This window comes from Anopheles coustani, chromosome 2 (assembly GCF_943734705.1).
Source record: "Anopheles coustani chromosome 2, idAnoCousDA_361_x.2, whole genome shotgun sequence".
Taxonomy (NCBI): Eukaryota; Metazoa; Arthropoda; class Insecta; order Diptera; family Culicidae; genus Anopheles; species Anopheles coustani.
Genome location: NC_071289.1, coordinates 42,945,122 through 42,965,392, shown reverse-complemented (window position 1 = coordinate 42,965,392; position 20,271 = coordinate 42,945,122). Strand labels below are relative to the sequence as shown.

The following is a 20,271-nucleotide window of genomic DNA, read 5'->3' as shown; positions in this document are numbered from 1 at the left end:
GCTCCGTGGACGATAAATAAACATCTGTCACACTTCGTCGGTACGCTCTGCTTCTATTCAGGTCTCGAAAGGAAAACATAAATTGATTGATTGAGAACGTGTGGCGACGTATTATGGTTTTATCGGAATAGAAAAGGATGTACATGGAGACTGTGAGGCATTGTGTATAATGAAGTATTTTGTTTCTTAGAAATGGGGTAGTTTCATAATGTTTAATTATGCACAAAATTTAGAAAGAATACTTTTGATTTTTTGAAAGATCATTAGATATCAGATATTAAAACTTTAAGTCCGAATTTGTGTAAAACTGAATCGCTGGTATGGTAAGTAAGTGTGAATACATCAAATTTCTTTGATTTGATAAAAGATATCTGCATTTAACATCATCCCTGTTCCTACCTTCAATTCTTTCTCTCTTATCACCACTTTTATCGCAAAAGTCCGTTAAGGACTTACGAGACTTTTTTCCCTATGTGTACGTAGGTAGATCCTCTCGTACAGGGGAGGGTCCGGTGTAATGTAAATATTACAAAGTTTTCGCTTTTTTGGCATTTCAGAGATTTCAGAATGCTCCATAAATTTTTTAACATGTACGTTGTAGATCTTGAAACAGCATCTTCACGTTGAGTTCATACCTACTCAACAAATCAGATCTATGCAATGATGAGTTTACATAATCCTCTGCCTATGTGTGTTTAACCATCGCAGGACTCTCGGCCCAGGCGGGTGTTTTGGAACCTGAAACAACCACGTGCACCGCAAAAGATATAATCTCTTCCAAACTGACAGTAATATGGGGCAAAACTGTCACATTGTGCACGCCGCATTGGGCGCTGCCCTGTACAACACGCAACTCACAAAAGCCTTCTCATGCTTCACAGATTGTATCTTCTTCACAACATTGTCCTTTGTAAGTCTTCTTCGACGTTCGAGTGCAATGGAGACGCCTGGTGCTTGTCGGAACAAATTCTCCGGCGGGATTAAATTGACTGCAAGAGGTGGCAAAGTAAATCGCTGCAAGTAAAGCTTGCCAACGAGCCAACGGAACAGAGACACCCTTTGCGATAAGATGAGTCCCAGGATATGAGTCTCGGGAGGCAAGATGCGCTTTACACCGTGCCAGTGCCGTTGTCGGGTACGTAACGTAAGAGAATTGGAGATCAATATTGCACAGCTGTCACTGGCGCTACACACTCCAACCAAAAGAACCCGGTCCTATCAGTTGCAACTTTAACAGACGACTGGCTCACTCCATAAATTTGACACAGGAAAAACAGCAGAGCTCGACGTCAACAACAACAAGGTAGGAAAGAAACCTCGAACGTCGACACCCTCCGTCTGGTGGTGAAAAAAGTAATTTACTAGCCACAATTAATCAATATTTCATAATGAGAAAATGATCAGCTGTCAGCCGAAGAACCCGAGACACTGCTTCGGGTGATTGCACTGTGATGGCCCTTCGGGGGAATGGAAATGGGAGGGAGCTGCACAGAGGCGAGCCCTAATCGATGTAATGGATGGAAGTTTCCATAAAAAATACATTATTAAATAGTTTATTTAAAGCAAAAGAAATTGACGATTTTTTCCATCAGAAAATACTTGTTGTACCGAGTGGAAGGCAAAAATGATACAGGTTTTGCTATTTTTATTGTACACGTTCAGTTACATCGTCAGCATGTCTACAGATAAGAATTTGCCTCCTAAGAAGCGCATCAAAAATGAAGAAGCCACCATTTCCTGTCAACATGCGATGCATCATAAAACAAGATAAGGAACACTACGTCATTGCAAAGAGTTTGTATTTTCTTTGTAGTGTTGCGGCTAATCAACGTTCTTGCAACAAGTTGAACACGATGGCGGCGCAGATAATGTCAGCAAGGTATCAAATTGGCTTTTCATTTCATTTGGACATTTCAATGGATTGAAGGTGCATGTACTTTTGACACACATTTCTGATAGACATGCACCAACGTGATCTAATTGCGCCACGGAATGCAGTGTTGCGAAATAATGCAAAAATGATGTACAAGAAATCGATCAGAGAACAAACAGAACAATTTTAAAGAAACTATGTTAACTAATCGAATTGTAAAAAATGCACAAAATTCTACCAAAAAGAAGAGAGGGCATAGAGTAGAACTTTTGAATAAAACATGAGTGATATACAAACTTACAGTTAGAGTTACAACCTACATTTGTAAAGGAGTGTTAAAGCTCGGTTTAACTACCCACACGGACCAACCCTATTTGCGCTTTACCTTATTTAAATGTGTATCTATTCCATTAAGCAATTTAACATTATTCACGAACATATTCACTCTTGTGATATGCCTATTTGCGTATTGCCCTTCTTCTCCGGGGGGGAATCGTTCGTATACCATAACTGTCGGCCATCCAGTGGCGTCCAGTTGATGAGTTCTTTGTCCCCGAGATTGTGTGCACGCGACCTACAGCGTTCAACACACGTTGTGTCATGATGGGTTGACTGATTTGAGTAATTCTATCTACCTCGGTGTCATTCACTGACGATGCACTGAAGATACGTTCTCTGGGTGGGCAGAAACACATTAGAATGCAAATGCATGCCACGGAACATGATGTACACATAGAGTGACCAGTGTTCTGACGGCGGCTTCAACAAAAAACAATCCACAGTTTGAAATTTTGGTTGAAATTTGGTGGGTGTGAAGATAACTTTTCTAACCAAAATTAATACACATCATACACCCATTCAACACGTACGTCAAGCTACTTGCTGCAACGATAAAATTGATCGATATTTGAAAATTATTTTCCTTGGCTTTACATATCCCCTTTCACCTATCACTCCCTTCTCCTAACCGGAATATCGTCCCAAAATTCGTGTTGAACATATTTACTTAGCATGGTGGAGCATCGTACATCTCACTCTGACATTGACTTTAATGTCAGATCAAGCTTTTGGTCCACGCGAATTAACATTTTAATTAATTTAAACTTTACCCTGTTATCGTTGTGACATTCGGCGGCATAATATTTCACAAGGGAGGTACGTAGGTGCTACACCCATACGTGCGTGAATAATTTTCCGAGGACTTGGCAGCAACAAACACTAAACATTGCTCTCTGTGGAACATCAGCTTCCATTTGGTTGGAAATTTATTTCAGTTGTTTTCGTAATGCAAATTTCTCGCTGCCATTTATCAAAAACTCGTGTAGTTTGTGGGTTTGCGTAAGGAGGCGTAGGGAGAAGTGAAAGTGCGACTGTCCCTGAACTGGGACTCCTAAAGCATATGGTTTGAAGAAGGCTTTTCCGTCGGAGTTCAGCTTAGATGAAAAGCTCGGGCACACGGCGTGGCATGATTTATGGTATGAACCGTCCTGTATGAAATTAAATTTAATAGACATTTTAGGATTTCCATCTCGGGTTGCTTGACTTCGTAGATCGATTCATATTTTTGGGGTTTGATTGCATGATAAGATAACTATGCATAATTTAGTGATAACATAATTCAGACCCTACAATTTACTTAACATGCTCCGGTAAAACCGATTCCTTAGAACATGGGTCGACAAAGTCAGGCCCGCCAGCAAATTTTATCCAGCCCGCTCGAATTGTTCTGTATAATCGACCCAAAGATTTTTGAAAAGAAAAAACAGACTGGCAAGAAATAAAAACATCTTTTTAAAGTTTATTTAATGTTTACAATGCAAGCACTCTTTTAATATGTAAACTTTACATATTAAAAGAGTGCTTGCATTCGAGCTATATTAACTGTTAAAATGATCTGGAAATGCCAAAACGACAAAGTACAGCAATCTGAATCTGTGAATGTACGGAAAAGGTGATGGTGTCTGTCCAGCTGTTTGATTTTTTATTTAGCAGCCTTTTCCCTTTCGAGAAACGTGTATTTCATTGATTATGATTTCTACATTCTCGCTAGCCACAGAGAATGGCCTAAAAGCGGATAATTTCCGACTTACCAATTTATTCCACTTTTTCCATCGCTACGGAGTTTTTCTTTTTTTGTTTATGGGGATCCTTTTCCTGGATCTTAAACAAATCGTTTCTGTTTTTGAATTTCGTTAAATCTCTCAATCGTCTATGGTACTTTCGCAGTTTAACACAATCTTTAAAGCGACAATGAACTTATAGCAATGAGACTGAATAATGTTAATAATAATTGGGGCGAAAGGACTGCGGAATACAATACTTAGCAAGGTTTTCCATGATTAAATAAACTCCTAAATGTTTTTGTATGGAACAAAACGATATTCTATAATACGATTGAAATTCAGGTACGATGAGAGTTAAATTTATCAACAATGTTAAATAAAGCGACATCTTGTTTTTATTGAAATATAGTATTTTGCCAAAAAATCATACATCTTCAGTAACATAAGCCCCTAACGAATGCAACTTACAAACGTATTCCAACCAAAACGCCCTACCTTTGTCAGGACTAGTATTTTACATTCGCCGAAATGATACCATCAACGGTTAAGCTACTCCCTTTAAAAGTGAAACTTGGGTGGAGCACTTCAGTTGCAACGATGCACGCAAGTTCGGTTGGATTTCCGACATCGTTGCACTTCTCATTTTCCTTCCATTACCGTAATTGATTCAGATGCAGCCGACTCGTTACCCATCCTCTTCTCTGACCAAACTCTGTGGGAAACGGGTCCATTGGACGCGGTTTCGTGGAGTAGGTACCGTGGCGACTGTTTTAATGATTTCCGAGCCATGGTTGAGGGGAAACCACAGGGACCCAGGGAGAACCGAGACATGTACAACTAAACTTGTTCGGAAACTTTCCTCTGCCACAATGCATACAACCTTCTTCCCTGCTTTGGTGGGTGTCGCAGGTGCCTGCAGGACACATCGAAATATTTTCCGTTTGCTACAGATACTGGTTACATCATTACCAGCATCACAATTTTCATGCTCTCACGACCGCCAATCACTTGTATTTTAGAATTCTCTGTGAACAGTTCGAAGGAAAGGACTTACCGCAAACAGGAAATTGAAGAAAAACACCAAATAGCGCACACACGATATTCCTAACGAAGCCATTTTCAGCACTTTGGAAATCGCTCTATCTGCAAAGAAAATAAAATATGAATTACTGTAAATGCACGAGAGTAATAATAAATAAATAAAAGGGTCTATTGACAGGATCGCTATTCAGTTTAGCAAGAACGATCATGTTATGTTGTTCATGTAAGAAATAATCGCGTTTCCATCGATTGATTTCAACAAACAATCAAACCACAACAAAAATCAAAAGCCCAAACTGGTAAAGTTCTTTTCAAAACGATTTTGAATGGTCCAAGTTTTCTTCCGGGAAAAAGGACCGAACGACTATGGCTTTTTCCTCCACACAATGGCAGACTGAACGCTGCGGGATAGAAGAATTAAATTGAGAAAGTTTTTATTCTGGTTTATTGAAAAAGTGAAATATTATCGTCAGTGGTTACGATTCTTCAATTTTCCATGCTGAGGTCAGCCAGTATGGTAATATAAGAGTCTTTGTGGAAGTACACTCACGTCGTGTGAACTGAAAATCAACATTTCTTTTCTGAGTTTTAAACAATTTGAGTTTCATGAAAAATATCATGTTTGCCAACAATGTACCCGTTAATAGGGAGATAAAAGAAACCTTTTCTAATTCGGTACAAAACTATTAGCCTAGGTTGTTGTATTCATCTTTGGTAGGATTTTAAAACTTCTCTCTTCCACTAGACTGCAGACCAGACTGAATCGCAGATCGCTTAAGTGGTTTTTGTAAAACCAAAGGGTAACGCTTGGACACGCTTCACTGTTACGCGTAAATTGAAAGAATCCACCCAGTTTCATTTGACTCTTAACCCATTTTAACCTAAGCCAATGATAAGTCGTTGGGACTTAGACGCGGCGGGGAACCCTTTTCATAGGTTGACAGAGTTACATCGTACCCCCATTTATCAACATTCTGCTGTTGCAAATCATTATGCAGATTGAACATTGAACTGTGGTACACATTAAAGTTTCGAAACGAAAGTTTCGAGCAGTGCCCTCAATCTACCATTTCTTATTGTATAAAATTCTTCGGAAGGTAATTGACGATTTAAAAATAAATAACTAGTAAATAAAGTCTTTCTGTTTTTATTTTATTCTAGCAAAAGTAAAGAAGCATCCACCTCGGGATAAAATCACTATCATCCTATATAATAATTTTCCTTCCGAGGGTCGACCATGGCCCAACAAACACGCGCGCGAAAAGTAACCCTTATTCGATCGATGTCTGATTCGATGTCGCTACTAATTCAAAATCAGAAAACTGGGCTTGCTAAACAAAACCGACCCTTCTGTGCGTAATTGTTGGAATTTTGTGTTGTTAGTGTGTGTAAGAGTGAGAGAAAGAAATGGGGAAAGGTAGAACGAGAAAGTGAGAGAGAAAGAGAGAGACATACAGTAAAGATAGAGGCAGTCATAGTGGGAAAAAGAGAGACAAAAATGGAAAGTATGACAAGGTGAGGCATAGGGATAGGGAAAGATATAGCCAGAGAGCGAGAGAGAGAGAGAGAGAAAGAGAGAGAACCAGGGAGAGAAAGAGAGAGAGAGAGAGAGAGATAATGAGAGAGAGAGAGACAGTGTGAATGCGATGAAAGATGTGGTTGGCAAAGTGAGAAAGAGTAGATGGGAGATGGGAGATGGGAGATGGGCGGTTCGTGGTGGTTGGTGGGCTGTTCGTGGTGGTTGGTGGGCGGTTGGTGGTGGTTGGTGGGCGGTTGGTGGTGGGTGGATGGTCATCAGTGGTGGTAGATGGGTGGTGGGAGGAGGGAGGTGGGGTGGGGTGGTGGGTGGCTGGAAATGGGTGGTGGAAGGTGAGAGGTGAGAGTTGGGTAAGTAATGGACATAGAGTGGTGAACAAAGAAAGAGAGGGATTGGGTGAGAATGAGAGGGATGGGGAGAAAACGAGAAAGAAAGAAAGAGAGAGTGAGAGGAGAGAGGAAGAAAGAGCGAGAATGCGAGCGGCATAGGACGGTATGTCTGAGCTGTGCGAGCAGGTAGCTTTACCTTCCGCGAAACGAACTACGCAAGAGATGGGGGATAGTTGCTTCCGCGATACACAGAAGGTGAGGGATAGCAAGTGGAAGAGTGTGCTGGCCGTCAAGCCGATACTGCGCTTTTCGCGAATCATCACACACATGGAAGGGTTCTACAGTACGAACGAATGAAAGAAGAAACCGGAAACGAGGGGAATAGCTCCAGCACGTATGGTCTGGAGAGTGAAGGATGTTCACCGGCAACATTGACTGTTCGGTAAGCTCAGGCTGCGAGTAAGTGCTTTTGACTTCTTTGAATTGTTTTGTTCCTGTTTGAGTTGATTTGTGCTATTGGCCGAAACAATGCCCAATTTAAATCTCAATAATGTGGATTATCATGCGTAGCAGGAGTTTCATGCTTAATTTGCACGAGACGTAACAGATTTAAAATACACGCACGAATGTCGATTTTGCTGTCACTTTTTTTTCGTTTCGTATCGATGCTACTATTCGTGAGCCGATCCAATTGAAAGCGCATTCAGTGTTGATTTGAATGTTTAACTGTAAAAAATTACAGAGAGGAGGAGTATGTTCACCGAAATCTTTTGAACAAACATTAAACATCATCACAAACAACTATTTTCCATCGGCTTGGAATCAATACCAGTTGCGCAAATTTTTGCAAACCTATTTGTCACTGGACGACCGAAAACACATTTGCGCAGATTTTGCATGTGTTGTGTGGCACAGAAACTGGTACAATATGCTGTAATTCGGTTCAAGTCCCTGTCTTCGAAAAATCTCCTACTAACCGAGCTGTTCGATAGAGGCGTTTGGTTTTTTGGTTACATTTTGCGATATAACAGTGCTTTCGCATACATATCGAAGGGGGCTTCAATTAAAGGGAGACATCTTGCGCGTGAAGATCAGGCACTGGTCGAACAGAGAGAGAGTCAGATTATTTCGTAATTTTTTATCCCGCAATTCGTATTTGTATTTGAACCCACTTACCGCTCGGTAATTGTCAACACAATATACCTTCTGCGGAAAGACCTAGAAACTGTAACAGGGACGGCATGGAAGCTACAATGCCAGGGACTGCTGACGGGCCAGGTACCTGGCCTAAAAATCCTAGTTATAGAATAAAGCAACAAATGTTAGCTTCGCGTAGGTATGATTTTGCGTTTCTTAATAACATTAGGTGGAATCGCATACGAATTTGTTTAATTTTAACCATGGCTTAAATTAAGCCCTTGATACAAAGCCTACTTTGACGATTTGATTACAAACAATTTGAATTGAACGTTTTCAAAACAATTTTTAATAAAAAAAACTCCTTTTTTTGTTTTTCATTATTAATTAAAATTGTTACTAGTTTTTTTCTTGGCATTGGTACATTTTTATTAACTACAGATGAACCAATAACAACACGATAAGGAAAACACAAACCTGTGAAATCTTTTACCTAGTGTAATTCGTAAAAACATTAGGCATTGGCCCACAAGAAGTGGGACATTTTACAACGGGAATTAATGCAAAGTAAATCTTCTGCCACTAATTCTAGCCACAGAAAATATTCTAGTGGATTTCCATATCGTAGAAAATTATAACGACTGATTCGTATCGAAGCAAGGCATTTGGCTCAACTGTAAACTGCATTCAAATTATAAATAAATGCTAAAATATATAACGTACATACATGTATCTCTCAATTATTATAAAAATAAGGAGGAATACGCCATTTTTTGCCTTCGTTCATACAACCGGATATGGTTCGGTTCGTTAAGTAATCCAACCAAATCTGTTCAAAAAAAAAACTCATGTGTTTTTCGTTAAGCTAATAAATATAAAAAAGATGCTCGATAACTAATCCTATGCATAGTAACTTAGGTGTTAAATTGCCAAATGTTCTTTAAACACTCGTTTGCCCATCGGCGACATAACCGGTATTTATTTGTGTTTTTACTTTTTTATTAATGCTTTTTCATCCACTTCAATTTTAAAAATGTATATTCTTGTGCCAAGTTTCACAAAAATATCGACGTCCCTATTGATATTTTACAATAAAATATCTTGCGCGGAAGATTTGTTTATTAAACAACTAGCCCAGACACATCATATAATAAACCATGGTTAAATAAACAAATCCGTATGCGATTCCACCTATTGTCTTCGTCAACAGGATCAGAGTCGGATATACGTCTGTCCTTCTCGATGGATTATCTGTCAATTTTAATAACTTACTTTTGTAGGATGGTCAGTTTTTCTTTTTCACATACTGGAAGTTGAATTCTTCCGTCGAAGAAAAAATATACAGAAAAAAAAACAAAAAGAAATACGCAAATCTTCCACACGGAAAGAGAATGTAACCGCTTCGGTATGCATACACGGCAACTATGCAGACTTTCTTCGTTACGCAAGAAACTTTACCTTAAATCCTTCGAAACCAGTGGGCTTTTTCCTAGCTTGAAATTTTGTGTTGCTCAGGCTGTTTTCCAGGCTATGGACGAAGGAGAGAGTGAAGAGGGCCAGTATCACAGCTCGTGAAAGGCTCATAGAATAAACAAGCAAGAACGATGAAAGAACGTGAAGTAATTGAAAAAGCCAGGAAAAATGATACGGGAGACGTTGTTTTTTGTAGAACAGGGACCGGAACCAAATCTACTAGGACAGCTACTGGATAATAGAGAGAAGAGGAAGGCCGCAAAAGAAAATGATCCAGAGAACCGTTTTCGAAAGCCTCTCAATAAACAATCGGCTCCTTGTGCTTGCGTCCTCTTATTCTAGGGTCGATGAATCAACAGAGGAAGAGCGTGTTACTGCGAAGCCCTCTGACTGAAACAAATTCATAACCTTATTTTCGACCAGGCCCATACTAAAGTTTCGGTTCGAACTCTACGTACCGAACTCTACGTTGGCGTAAAAACCGATTCGTACACCCTTGAGGGATGACACTCTCTGCCAGAGTAAAAAGAAGAACAAATATTGAATATCGACCATCAAGGGGCGCAATGAAGTGGAGGATCCCAAATGAAAGACGTGAAAGCAGAATGCTATGCTGCTAACAAGGAGATGCTTTACAGATGAAGAGGAAAAATGTTGAAGTGTCCCAAACAAATATTACCGGTAGATTATTCCAAATAGCCTGCAGAAGTTGATCCAAATAACCTGTTGTAATGAATAAAAGTCCTTACACCACCAGTCGGTCAGTAAATTAGACCAAAACAAAACATAGACGAGCAGCAAGGGAAGCTGTGACTGGCACAACGTTCCCTTACCTCACATAACGTGATACATTTAGCTGAAATCATGGTCCCTTTATTTTTATTTAATTTGATCCGCTTTGTAAGAAGCTCGTACTTTCCTAGACCGAGCATGGAATGCGGCTCTGTGAAACGTTTTATACCAAAAAATGTCCAATGTGTGGTCGGTTCGTCCGCTGCCATGCCCAGTAATCAATCATTTTTATACTGCATAAGGAAGAAAATACTTATATTATTTTAAAAAATATTTAAAGCTTGTATTTAATGTCGTGGTACGTATACCGAACAATGTAGAGCTACATGCACGATTTCTTGTAACACGTGGATATCTTTTTGCATTGAAAAGCTGGAAAAAGAGTTTGAAAATTCATGCACCACCTAATATTAAATAATATGGACACATTCCAGAGCCGTTTTTTTTTTCAATGTGGGACTTTACTTCGAGGAACACAAATCGTAGCAAGTTGAACAGAATGTCGTCATCAAAAACCAACCAATTATGAAGTCTCAATATACATAGTTTAAACTTTATTTGCAATAATACGAAGTATTATACAATCGTGAAAATACCCATTGTAAGAAATGACCCCAATGGCGTTCATTTTTAGGAAAAATCGTCAACCGTCTACATCTCTAATCCAACCTGAGCGGCAGTGAAAACAGGACTACCCTGGACGATGGTGCATATGAATATTCTATTAACCTTCGGTTGAACTGTAATTGCCGTGCTTCGATGAACCCGAGGAACACGGCAAGCAGTGGGCCGCGCAAAGTAGAAGATATCGGTTAAGTATCGGCCACTTATGTTGCCTGCATCCCCTTTCGGTCAACCAACCGGTCGGAATCCGTTCGATTGAAACCTGTTTTCTAATTCCAATCCCCCAAGAGACGCAACGTGTTACCACTTCCGGTGTCTGGCGGGCCGTAATGTTGGGATTGACTAGACGTGTGAGTGTACGTCCAATACAAGAGAATAGTCTGTCACACAGGTTGATTCCCATCCTATTTCCGGAGGGATTTTCTACCATCGACCCGAACGTATCCTTGTATACGTCTATGAGTGCTTTGATCGTTCGCCGAGAGTTCCTATTTACTTGCCTGTATTGGTCGCTGCTTCCAATGGCAGAAGAAGCCAGCAAAATATCGGTGGCAGAAGAAGCCAGGTACAAGCGTTGTCGAAGGTCCAATTGATTCCCGGGTAACAGCATAATGCTTCCCCGGGGAAGCAACGCTGCTGCGTTCCTCACACACAAAAAAGCAGTGTACGGTTGAAACATAATCTCGATCCAGAGGAAAACGCTTGACATGTCCCTGCTGGTCATTTCTAAATCTACATACGAAACCCTTTTATTTTCCGTTAAACCACCGCTGGCTCGTTACTTGAAACCTGTCCTGTGTGTCGATTTATGACGATTTATTTTCCGTTTTCCGTTTATGAATTGAATTTCCCTCGATGCACGCGGAAACGATGGAGCATTTAGTCAAGGAAACAGCGTTCAACGTAATAACAAGGATATATGTAAAATTGTCTGAAACAAGTGAACATTGGGGAGTAATGAGACAGAATAATTGAAAATTTGATAAATAAATATAGCTAACTATCCGTCGTACAAAGACACAGAATACCTAGCAGTCAATTCAATTAAAATGCATATTATTCAATGTAATAGGGTAACTGTACGAATAGTGGTGCACTTAGTACTGTAAATACCAAATAGGTGTAATTTATGAGTGTTAAGAACAGAATATTCTACATATTTGAATCAATTATGATCGAAACATAACTTTTCTTCTGAAAAACATCTATTTTTGCCGTAAACCGTACAAAATACACGAAAAAAGCGTATTTTTCTTCCTAGTCGTTTGCTCCTATTATGGTGGTATGGTTCCTATAGTTGTGCTATCGTGTTCCTATAGTGGTGGTAGTACGAAAAACTTTAATATATTTTGACTATAACCTATGTTTGGAGCATATTTCGAAAAGAATGGTAAAATACTCCTTGATCAATGCGTTGTCATTGAAAAGACTGTATTGTTTTACCGAAATATGTCCAATTTTAATTCATAAAAAATGCTCTGAATATTACAGCTAAAACTATAGTATACGCTTTATAGCGTATCCTTCGCCCGCTTTCTTTTTTCTTTCCTCTGCTTTTTCTGCTGAGCCTTCTCTCCAGTTCCGATTTGTTTATTTTGTAGAAACAGAATAAAATCACTAAATTTACCTGATTATATTGGTCAAAAACCGGCATAAAACTAAAATATACTTGTGAAAAAATCTATGGCTACTACAGGAACAACTTGGGTTTTTGTGCCTATAGTGGCACTATAGTAAAAACTATAAAAATATAATAAAATTATGCTAAAATGCACTAAGTTCGTATAAATCAATTATATTGGAGTATGTAAGAAGCGAAATCATACGGTTTTAATGATTTTGTAGTGATTTATAGCCTTAAGGAAATCATGATATTCGTTATAGATTCTTAAGGAATGCAGCGTGTTGGGACAACCTGTTTAGAAAATATGAATTTTGGAGCTTATATATTATGGAATAAGATGGTTCATCTTTTTAACACTCCGCAGAAGATCAAAGAACATTTCATAGAAGAACAAATAACTTCATTGTATATATATCGGCGTAGAGCTAGGATTTTTTTCCACTACAACCACTATTGGTACTAGCTTCACTATGGGTGCACTTACCCTATTTCAACCTCCACGTAACAATCAATAACAGTCAAATAAATCAAATAACCATTTGTCTGATTTCGAATCAATCAAACATCAAATCAAAAAGAAACAAACCCACGTCATGTGGTTAGACTGCATGGGTTTTCTCTTGATTTATCGCTCCATCCTTTGATTCGTAATGTAATGGTAAAACGAAAGAAAGATCCTTCCCATCAAATGGCACATACTATTGGCAAGCGCAAATTACAAACGAAACCATTTTCCCATCACCTCTTTGAAATGGACTTACATTTGTGCATGTTTAACGTGTGAATTGTGGAGATGAGGATAACAACATGATGATTAAATTATTGGCACTCAGTTATATTTACATTTTGAGATGACGTGACATTTTCAGTCGGAACGGAATAATGGAAAGCCATTTGTCTAAGGCTGTACAATGAAATTGAATAATTACACTGATTGATCACACATTCGTACCATTTGTTTGATTGTGATTTTTATTGAAGGATTATTTAGTATGCGTTTTCATTTCAAATCCCACCCGAAACTTCAATCCATGGATATTAAAAACTCCTGTCACAGCCTCAATTTGTAACATTAATCTCGATCTTTTGGAATACAGAACAGAAATTCAACTCCAAATCTTGCTGGGATTGAATATAATCCTTTCGGCTTAGTTTCCATTTAGTCCAACATAGAAAGCCGTGCTTCAAAGTATCGTCGTTAATTCGCCAAGATCATCAACAAAATGATCAAGTCAAACGAAAGTTTTTGGAATGGAGCAAGTCAAAGGAAAGTTTTTCGTTTCTATGTTTCCAATGCTTCCTACTTCCCCGAACCGACTGAGCCCAATTTCCTAATTCTAGTCATGCTGATGGTACGCCATCTGTTAGATGTGATTTCTGCTCAAATACTGACTAAAGTTACCTAACCATGCGATGTCGATACGCAAACATAATATGCGAACAATTAAAACGGAACCCTGTATGACTTAAATTAAACGCCCTTTTTTACGTCAAACGAAAAAGTTTTGAACGCAGCAACGAGAAACTGCTCAATGGTGGTTGAAGTTTGTATGATCGTTTCTTCGTAAATTATGGTGGAGAAAAATATACTATTTATTTTGAAACATTTCAACCCTTCCTGTTGGAAACTGTTCCAACGTTGTGCAAGCAAAAACAAGAAAAAGAAATTTCTTACGAACCGCTGTGGTGCGGAACCAAAAAATTAGTCTTTTATTAATCGCTTATCTTTGCACAATCGCTCATCGCGCCCAAACATGCCCTATTTATAGCCTCCTGCCGGCGAAGCCGACGCCAAGGGTCATCGCTCCTCTCGATCAGCCGATCCGTCAGCTGATCGATGAAATTCCCTTTTGGCTTATCGCTATCGTCAGGCTGTCTGTTCTTAGCCGAATTGACAGCTGGCGTTAGAAGCAAAAGTGTTTCTAACACTTCCTTTTTTACCTTTCGTCAAGAATAGGAGAAGCACAATTTGGTCGACAGCATGATTACAGCCGAGTTCACAGCGGCTTCTTGAAGAGATGTTCGATAATAATGAAAATGTCGCATGAGATCTTCGCTTCCCACCCTATGCCTCACTGTAACGTCAACCGTTTGATAGAACGCACTTATGATGCGCTCCGTTTGCTGAAAAAGTCAAGAAAAACGTGCATGAGGACTTTATCAAAAGATCACATCTTATCGATACGAGGCAGTCGACAAGTCGACGAGGTGAGCGGGTCAGCATAGTTGCCATGTTTAACAATTGATTTTCCTTCACGTGCTTCGCTGCAGTCATCAAAATGTTTAGATAACCGCAACATTGACCGTTAGCTATCAATATACAGAAAACATTTCATATACTGACAGTTCTTGTATAAAATTCGATTGTCTACAAAACACTGTGAAACAAACATACCTTTGTAAACTCAACCAATCTCACCAACAAATTATGGAATTCAAACAACTATTCAAGGATAACTCTTTTCGCAAAATCAAAAGTCCTGCAAAAATACTTTCAAGTGAAACTAGATCCTTCTGATAATTAAAATCCAACATATCACAAAACTATTTCATACCTTTTCAAACTTCAGATTTGGTGTCGTTTTGTCATACAACAAACTTTAATTTTAAAATTCCTCATTCATTTCCAATCTCCTCTGTGGCTTACTCTCTCTAAGCTCAAAGTATTGCTTATTGATATTCATTAGCTAGCTCCTTTGGGCGCATGGATGCCTTAAGATTGCTCCTTGAGGCGGTTTTATTTTCCTTCGTCAAAAAGGTTCAATTTCTCAAATGTCAAGTTCGACAAACTTGATGGAGGACCGATGTATACGGTCGAATTGGTTTTCGATTTTCTTATAATTATTAAACTTTGATTGTAAATCTAAGGGAAGCCAACAATTTCTAATCATTTGAACGAAAAAACACGTACAACACGTAAAGAAACATGATCAGCAATTTTCTGACGAGTTTCATGCTATTTTGTTCTGTGTAGAATTAAAAAAAAAATTACTAATGTATTTGGGCATTGGGAAATTAAAACCGTATTCAAATTGTCTTGAAGTTCATTTTTTCGTCAAACGTGAAATCCAAGTTGAACGAATGTTTCTGGCGGCTTTTTTGCCGCTGTTCGCATCAGTCAGAGTGATTAATGAATGTTTTAGACACTTGTTGAGCAACACTGTTCGTTATTGTCAACTCAACAGTAAGCAGTTGATTTGTCTTATTTGGCTGCCAAATCTGTTGCTTACATAAATTGACTTCTATTCTGTCGCTTGAACTTGCGGCCAAGTAGACCGTAGACTGCATGTTGTATGGAGAATATAAATGTAAAAAAGTTATCTCGTTAAAGTCACTTTAAAAAACTTCTAGAATGAAAGAGATTTCCATCATAGAATAAAAAACTGCTAGAATTAAAGAGAGAGAGAACCAGTTTGGAATACTGGTTTTTTTAAACGGGATTGATAAAATAACTGGCAAATTTTTTAATTGCAAATGTAGCTTCCTCATTTTCCCTTTCTATGGGTTAATACTCACATTGAAAACGAGCCAATTGAAGAATTAATTAATTTTTAAATACCACACCCAATAAGTGAATATCAAGTGAAAAAACCAGTGTTAATTAAATGTGATGTGGTTCTTCAGCAAACTGATATGAGTCGGACGTTGATGCGTTTACCTTTATTTGTAGGGGTTTATCATGGCATTCGTATTTCATGTTTGATCCTGAGGGCATCATCTCGCGATTGGTAAACATAATCTCGCCACATACTTTATGTATAATCACCCAATGACATGAGATTGGTGTATTGAACCAAGTAGTCAATAAGCATGCTTGAAAAATAATTGTACTTGTACCACACCGCCAATACTTCCCTCTCCTATCGAAGCTGCCAAAATGTAAGTTAAATGTATGTTGTAAGAGTTCTTCTGGGATGTTCAAAATGTTGTTACTCGGAATGTGTTCAGCCACTTGGAACGGAATGAATTGACTGACAACGAATGGCTAACAAAAACGAGAGTTCCGTACAATTTTCAGCCTCGTTAAGCCATCGAGTGAAAAACGGTGGATGCTAAACCCATACCGAAATGAATTATGATACAGGTGGTGGCGCGGGTTGGCAGCTGAAGTGTGTCCTAACAAAATTTATTCAAACATTTCATTCTTTCAAAAGACGCTTTCAATATAAGATGAATATTGCGGCTCTCGTTAAAAATAAGATCCAAATTAGTTTTCATTTGATAACATTTCTTTAGTTGTTTTTTGAGTACATTAAACATCCAATTCACCAGTATTTATATTAAATTTTATGTAAAAACTCTTAATATCTGAATGATGTTTCTTTGTTTGAATATGTAACAACCACGTTAAAACAGTAAAGAAGTTATCCAAATTCTAAATCCGTTTAAAGTGAAACGCTGGCACAATTTTGTTATTTAACGATAGGAAAATCGAACCGTAGCGTATTGCAGAGAATTAAGTGTTCTGTTCCTCTTTACAGCCACACGTGTTACCAAGAAGCGATAGATTTAAAAGCAGTAAATGTGTCAAATAAAAGTCCGAAATGGACAAGACATGATATGATATTCTCTTTGACACATATAAACAATATAGCCGTATATGTTTGCAGTTGTGCATTGAAAAATATACAAAATATTTCTTACGGGATTTTTCTAAATCTTTTGCGTGCATGTATGAGGGATATTTGTTTTTAAAAAGTTTGATTATTTTTGAATCAAAACCGTTCTTAAATCAATACTATCAGCTTAAAACATTACTAAGCGAACTTACAAAAAGTGTTAGTAAGATTTTACAGACAATTGTGCATGTAAAAAGGCAGCACCAAAGAATGAAAATTTAAAACCTACCTTGACCTTGACTTTAGAGCCGTGATAGAATTCGTCACAAGGAACAAAAGGCAACCTTACCTACCCGAACCTAGGTCAACACTGTGATCTAACACGAACAGTTCGTTGATTAAAGCCAGTTTTAATATCCAAAACAGACTAAAAAGTAAACAAAATAAAAAGGGTCGGGAATCTATCGGTGCGCTGAAATGGCGGATCAGATCGAATGAGAGTTTGAAGTGCAGAATCCGGTGCCATACAGATATCCAACGGGATGCAAATGTTCTATAGCTAAATATAAATTTTTTTTTTATTTCTAACAATCGAAAAAAAAGATCATTAAAGAGACGAAAAACTCGAGACTAGTGATAAAATTCCTAGGAATTTTCCGTTTAGAAGGCAGAATACACATGACTTATAAGAGTGGACGGACAATGGATGGGAAACGGAAAATCCCTTCCGTTGAAATTATCTTCCTCCTCTCACCTTGATAGACAACAAAGAGATGAAAACTTTGCAGACGAGACCGACTCTACTATCGTCTCCACTTTGTGCAAACGGACGTGCCGTTATACGAGGGACGGAAGATTATATCGTGACCCCCACAATGTTTATCGTTTCGCTTGCAGGACGAACAGGTATTGGTGGTTTTTCGGGAGACATAGGAATAACACTATGAAAAATAGAGCTCCAGCGGAAAGTCACGCTCAGTAAAAGAAATTTGGATTAGTGCGATTCGTTCGGAGCGATTGGTGTCGATAGAAAGTTGCAATCGAATGGATTTAGAACTGTTTATAACAACAGTTGCAAACTTAGATGCACAGCATGAAATTAAATTCTTCAGAACGGAAATCACTAAATAAAAAACTGTTTTTCATTCGTTTTCCTGGCTATAGGTAAAGGATCGTGAGTCATGTTTTTCTCCCGAAAAAGAAAATAAATGATCTTTCAATAGCAGTGAATTAGAATCAACGATAAACATTATCTTCATCCTTTATCCATGGAAGTGTGCTCTAACCAAACACACCACTCTCGGCAATTGAAATGAAAAGCGAAACGTTACTCTGGCGCGAGAAAATTAAGGAGAGAAAATGTCGCATCACCGTAACAATTAGACATTTTTCATTTGCGAAACATAATTATATTCCTTCAACAAACCTTAACCAGGATAGTGAAAGGAAGGGTCACGTATATAAATAAAAAAAAGGCATTTGGACCACGGCGTAACTAGCAATTTTCCAGCGGGACAAAAATCGGAAGACAGACCCGAAGCTTGAACGAAAGACTAGGTTCATTTCCGGCATCGTTGCATTAAATGCATTTGATTTTGCCGAGGCTATTAAAAAAAAACCCAATGAAGTGTCTTTCGCTCAAAAAAAATATGTCTTTCTCTCTAGAATTCCATTTTTTTCATTATCTGCAATGGACACACCAATGGAGTTGAATGAGACAGTAAGAAAAGATAAACTCTCTGAAAAAGCCAGCAATACGGGTCGACACTAATGAAGACGTTTTAGTGTCTCAGCTCTAACGGGCCGGACACGAGATGGAGAACCCGAGCACACATCGGTAATGTTTTCCTCCTGATGAAGTGTTTTTCTATGATGTCCAATTTCAAACTGCTTCTACACTATTTCTACACTATGTACTGAAAGTGATGCACTTTTTCTCGTTGGACGTGATCTTTATTTCACGTTAATCAAGTAAACATGGGAGCTCACATGGGAGTATGTCTTAAAGCGGAATGTGTTAATAAGTGTCTTAAAGCGGAATGTTTAAAAGGGTTACAACAGTACTTCAGTTCGTAAAGAAGAAAATAACTCACTTCACTAATAGATGATATAACTAAACTTTCTGATAATTGCCATTAACACAAATTACAGATTCCAGTTTCACTTTCCAAGTAGGATTGTTTTCATCAAAACTTTTCAATATTTTTAATACTCTGAAAAAGAGCACATCCTGAAGCAGGAACATGCTTTTTAGTGCACAGCAAGGTTGGGGATCTACAAAACGGTTCGTCCCAGTACAAATGAGATGAAATATGCATGTCATCATACGAACTCTGACACAATTTGCACATAAACCGAGAACTATTCATTTGCAGCACCAAACACAAGTGCACTCGCTAGTGGGCAAATGAAAGTGTAGAACTGAATGCGTCTTATTTTTCCATTTGAAGAGATAAAGCTCTGACGGTTAACAACGGCGAGATGATATGTGCTTAGTTAACGCTTTTTATCGTTCGGCTTAAGGCCACCAACACCACCAGCAGCATCATGACAAAGTACATCTAAGCCGGAAATGCATAGAGCACCAGCCAGCCAGCATCGTGATGGGGAGATTCCGCTGGAACTCAAGATATTTACTTTTTAACACCACGCCAAGACACAGATTTTGGACAGCTTGTGAAAGTGAAAGAGTGCTTTCCTCAGGTTATTTTTATACTCATATTCGTCCCCATTCATCATGGGGGAGATTGCAATTGTGCCAGTTTGATGTGAGTTATCATATTCTTCTTGTTAGACGCCAAACGCAATATGAAAGAAACGAACAAAATTGTTATTTTATAATTAAGTTGAAGATGAGGAAAAGCATGATCTCAGAAGCAACCCAAGTTTTCTTCCACGCAGAGAAATTAATGCGAAGAAATTCGAATAAAATGAGCAATTGTGGCAGGTCAAAACAAATCCGAGAAAACTCCGACTTCAAACAACCTTATCTACGAACTTTCTATACTTTTTGCATTATATTTCTTATGAGCTGTATTATACTTTGCCATTTTATTTTAACAAGAAATATACATCTTCTTAATATATGGGTCAGAGCGTAGGATGCGTGGTTATGGAACACAACAGAACACATGTTCACACCCATATCATGCCGACTGATATTTCAACATGGTGCTAAGAATTATTATACGCTCTTAGTTTTTCCAAGAATCCACTTTC

At 38.4% G+C, this 20,271-nt stretch overlaps 1 protein-coding gene across 1 annotated transcript in view; it reads right to left on the bottom strand.

Moving 5' to 3' along the window:
- LOC131263543 (CD63 antigen-like) overlaps nt 1-20,271 on the bottom strand; it is a 41,444-nt gene that overhangs the window by 2,430 nt on the left and 18,743 nt on the right. Inside the window, exon 2 of the mRNA XM_058265755.1 lies at nt 4,991-5,079. Coding sequence (XP_058121738.1) covers nt 4,991-5,053 — 63 coding nt within the window. The 5' untranslated portion in view covers nt 5,054-5,079. The remainder of the gene's footprint in view (nt 1-4,990; nt 5,080-20,271) is intronic.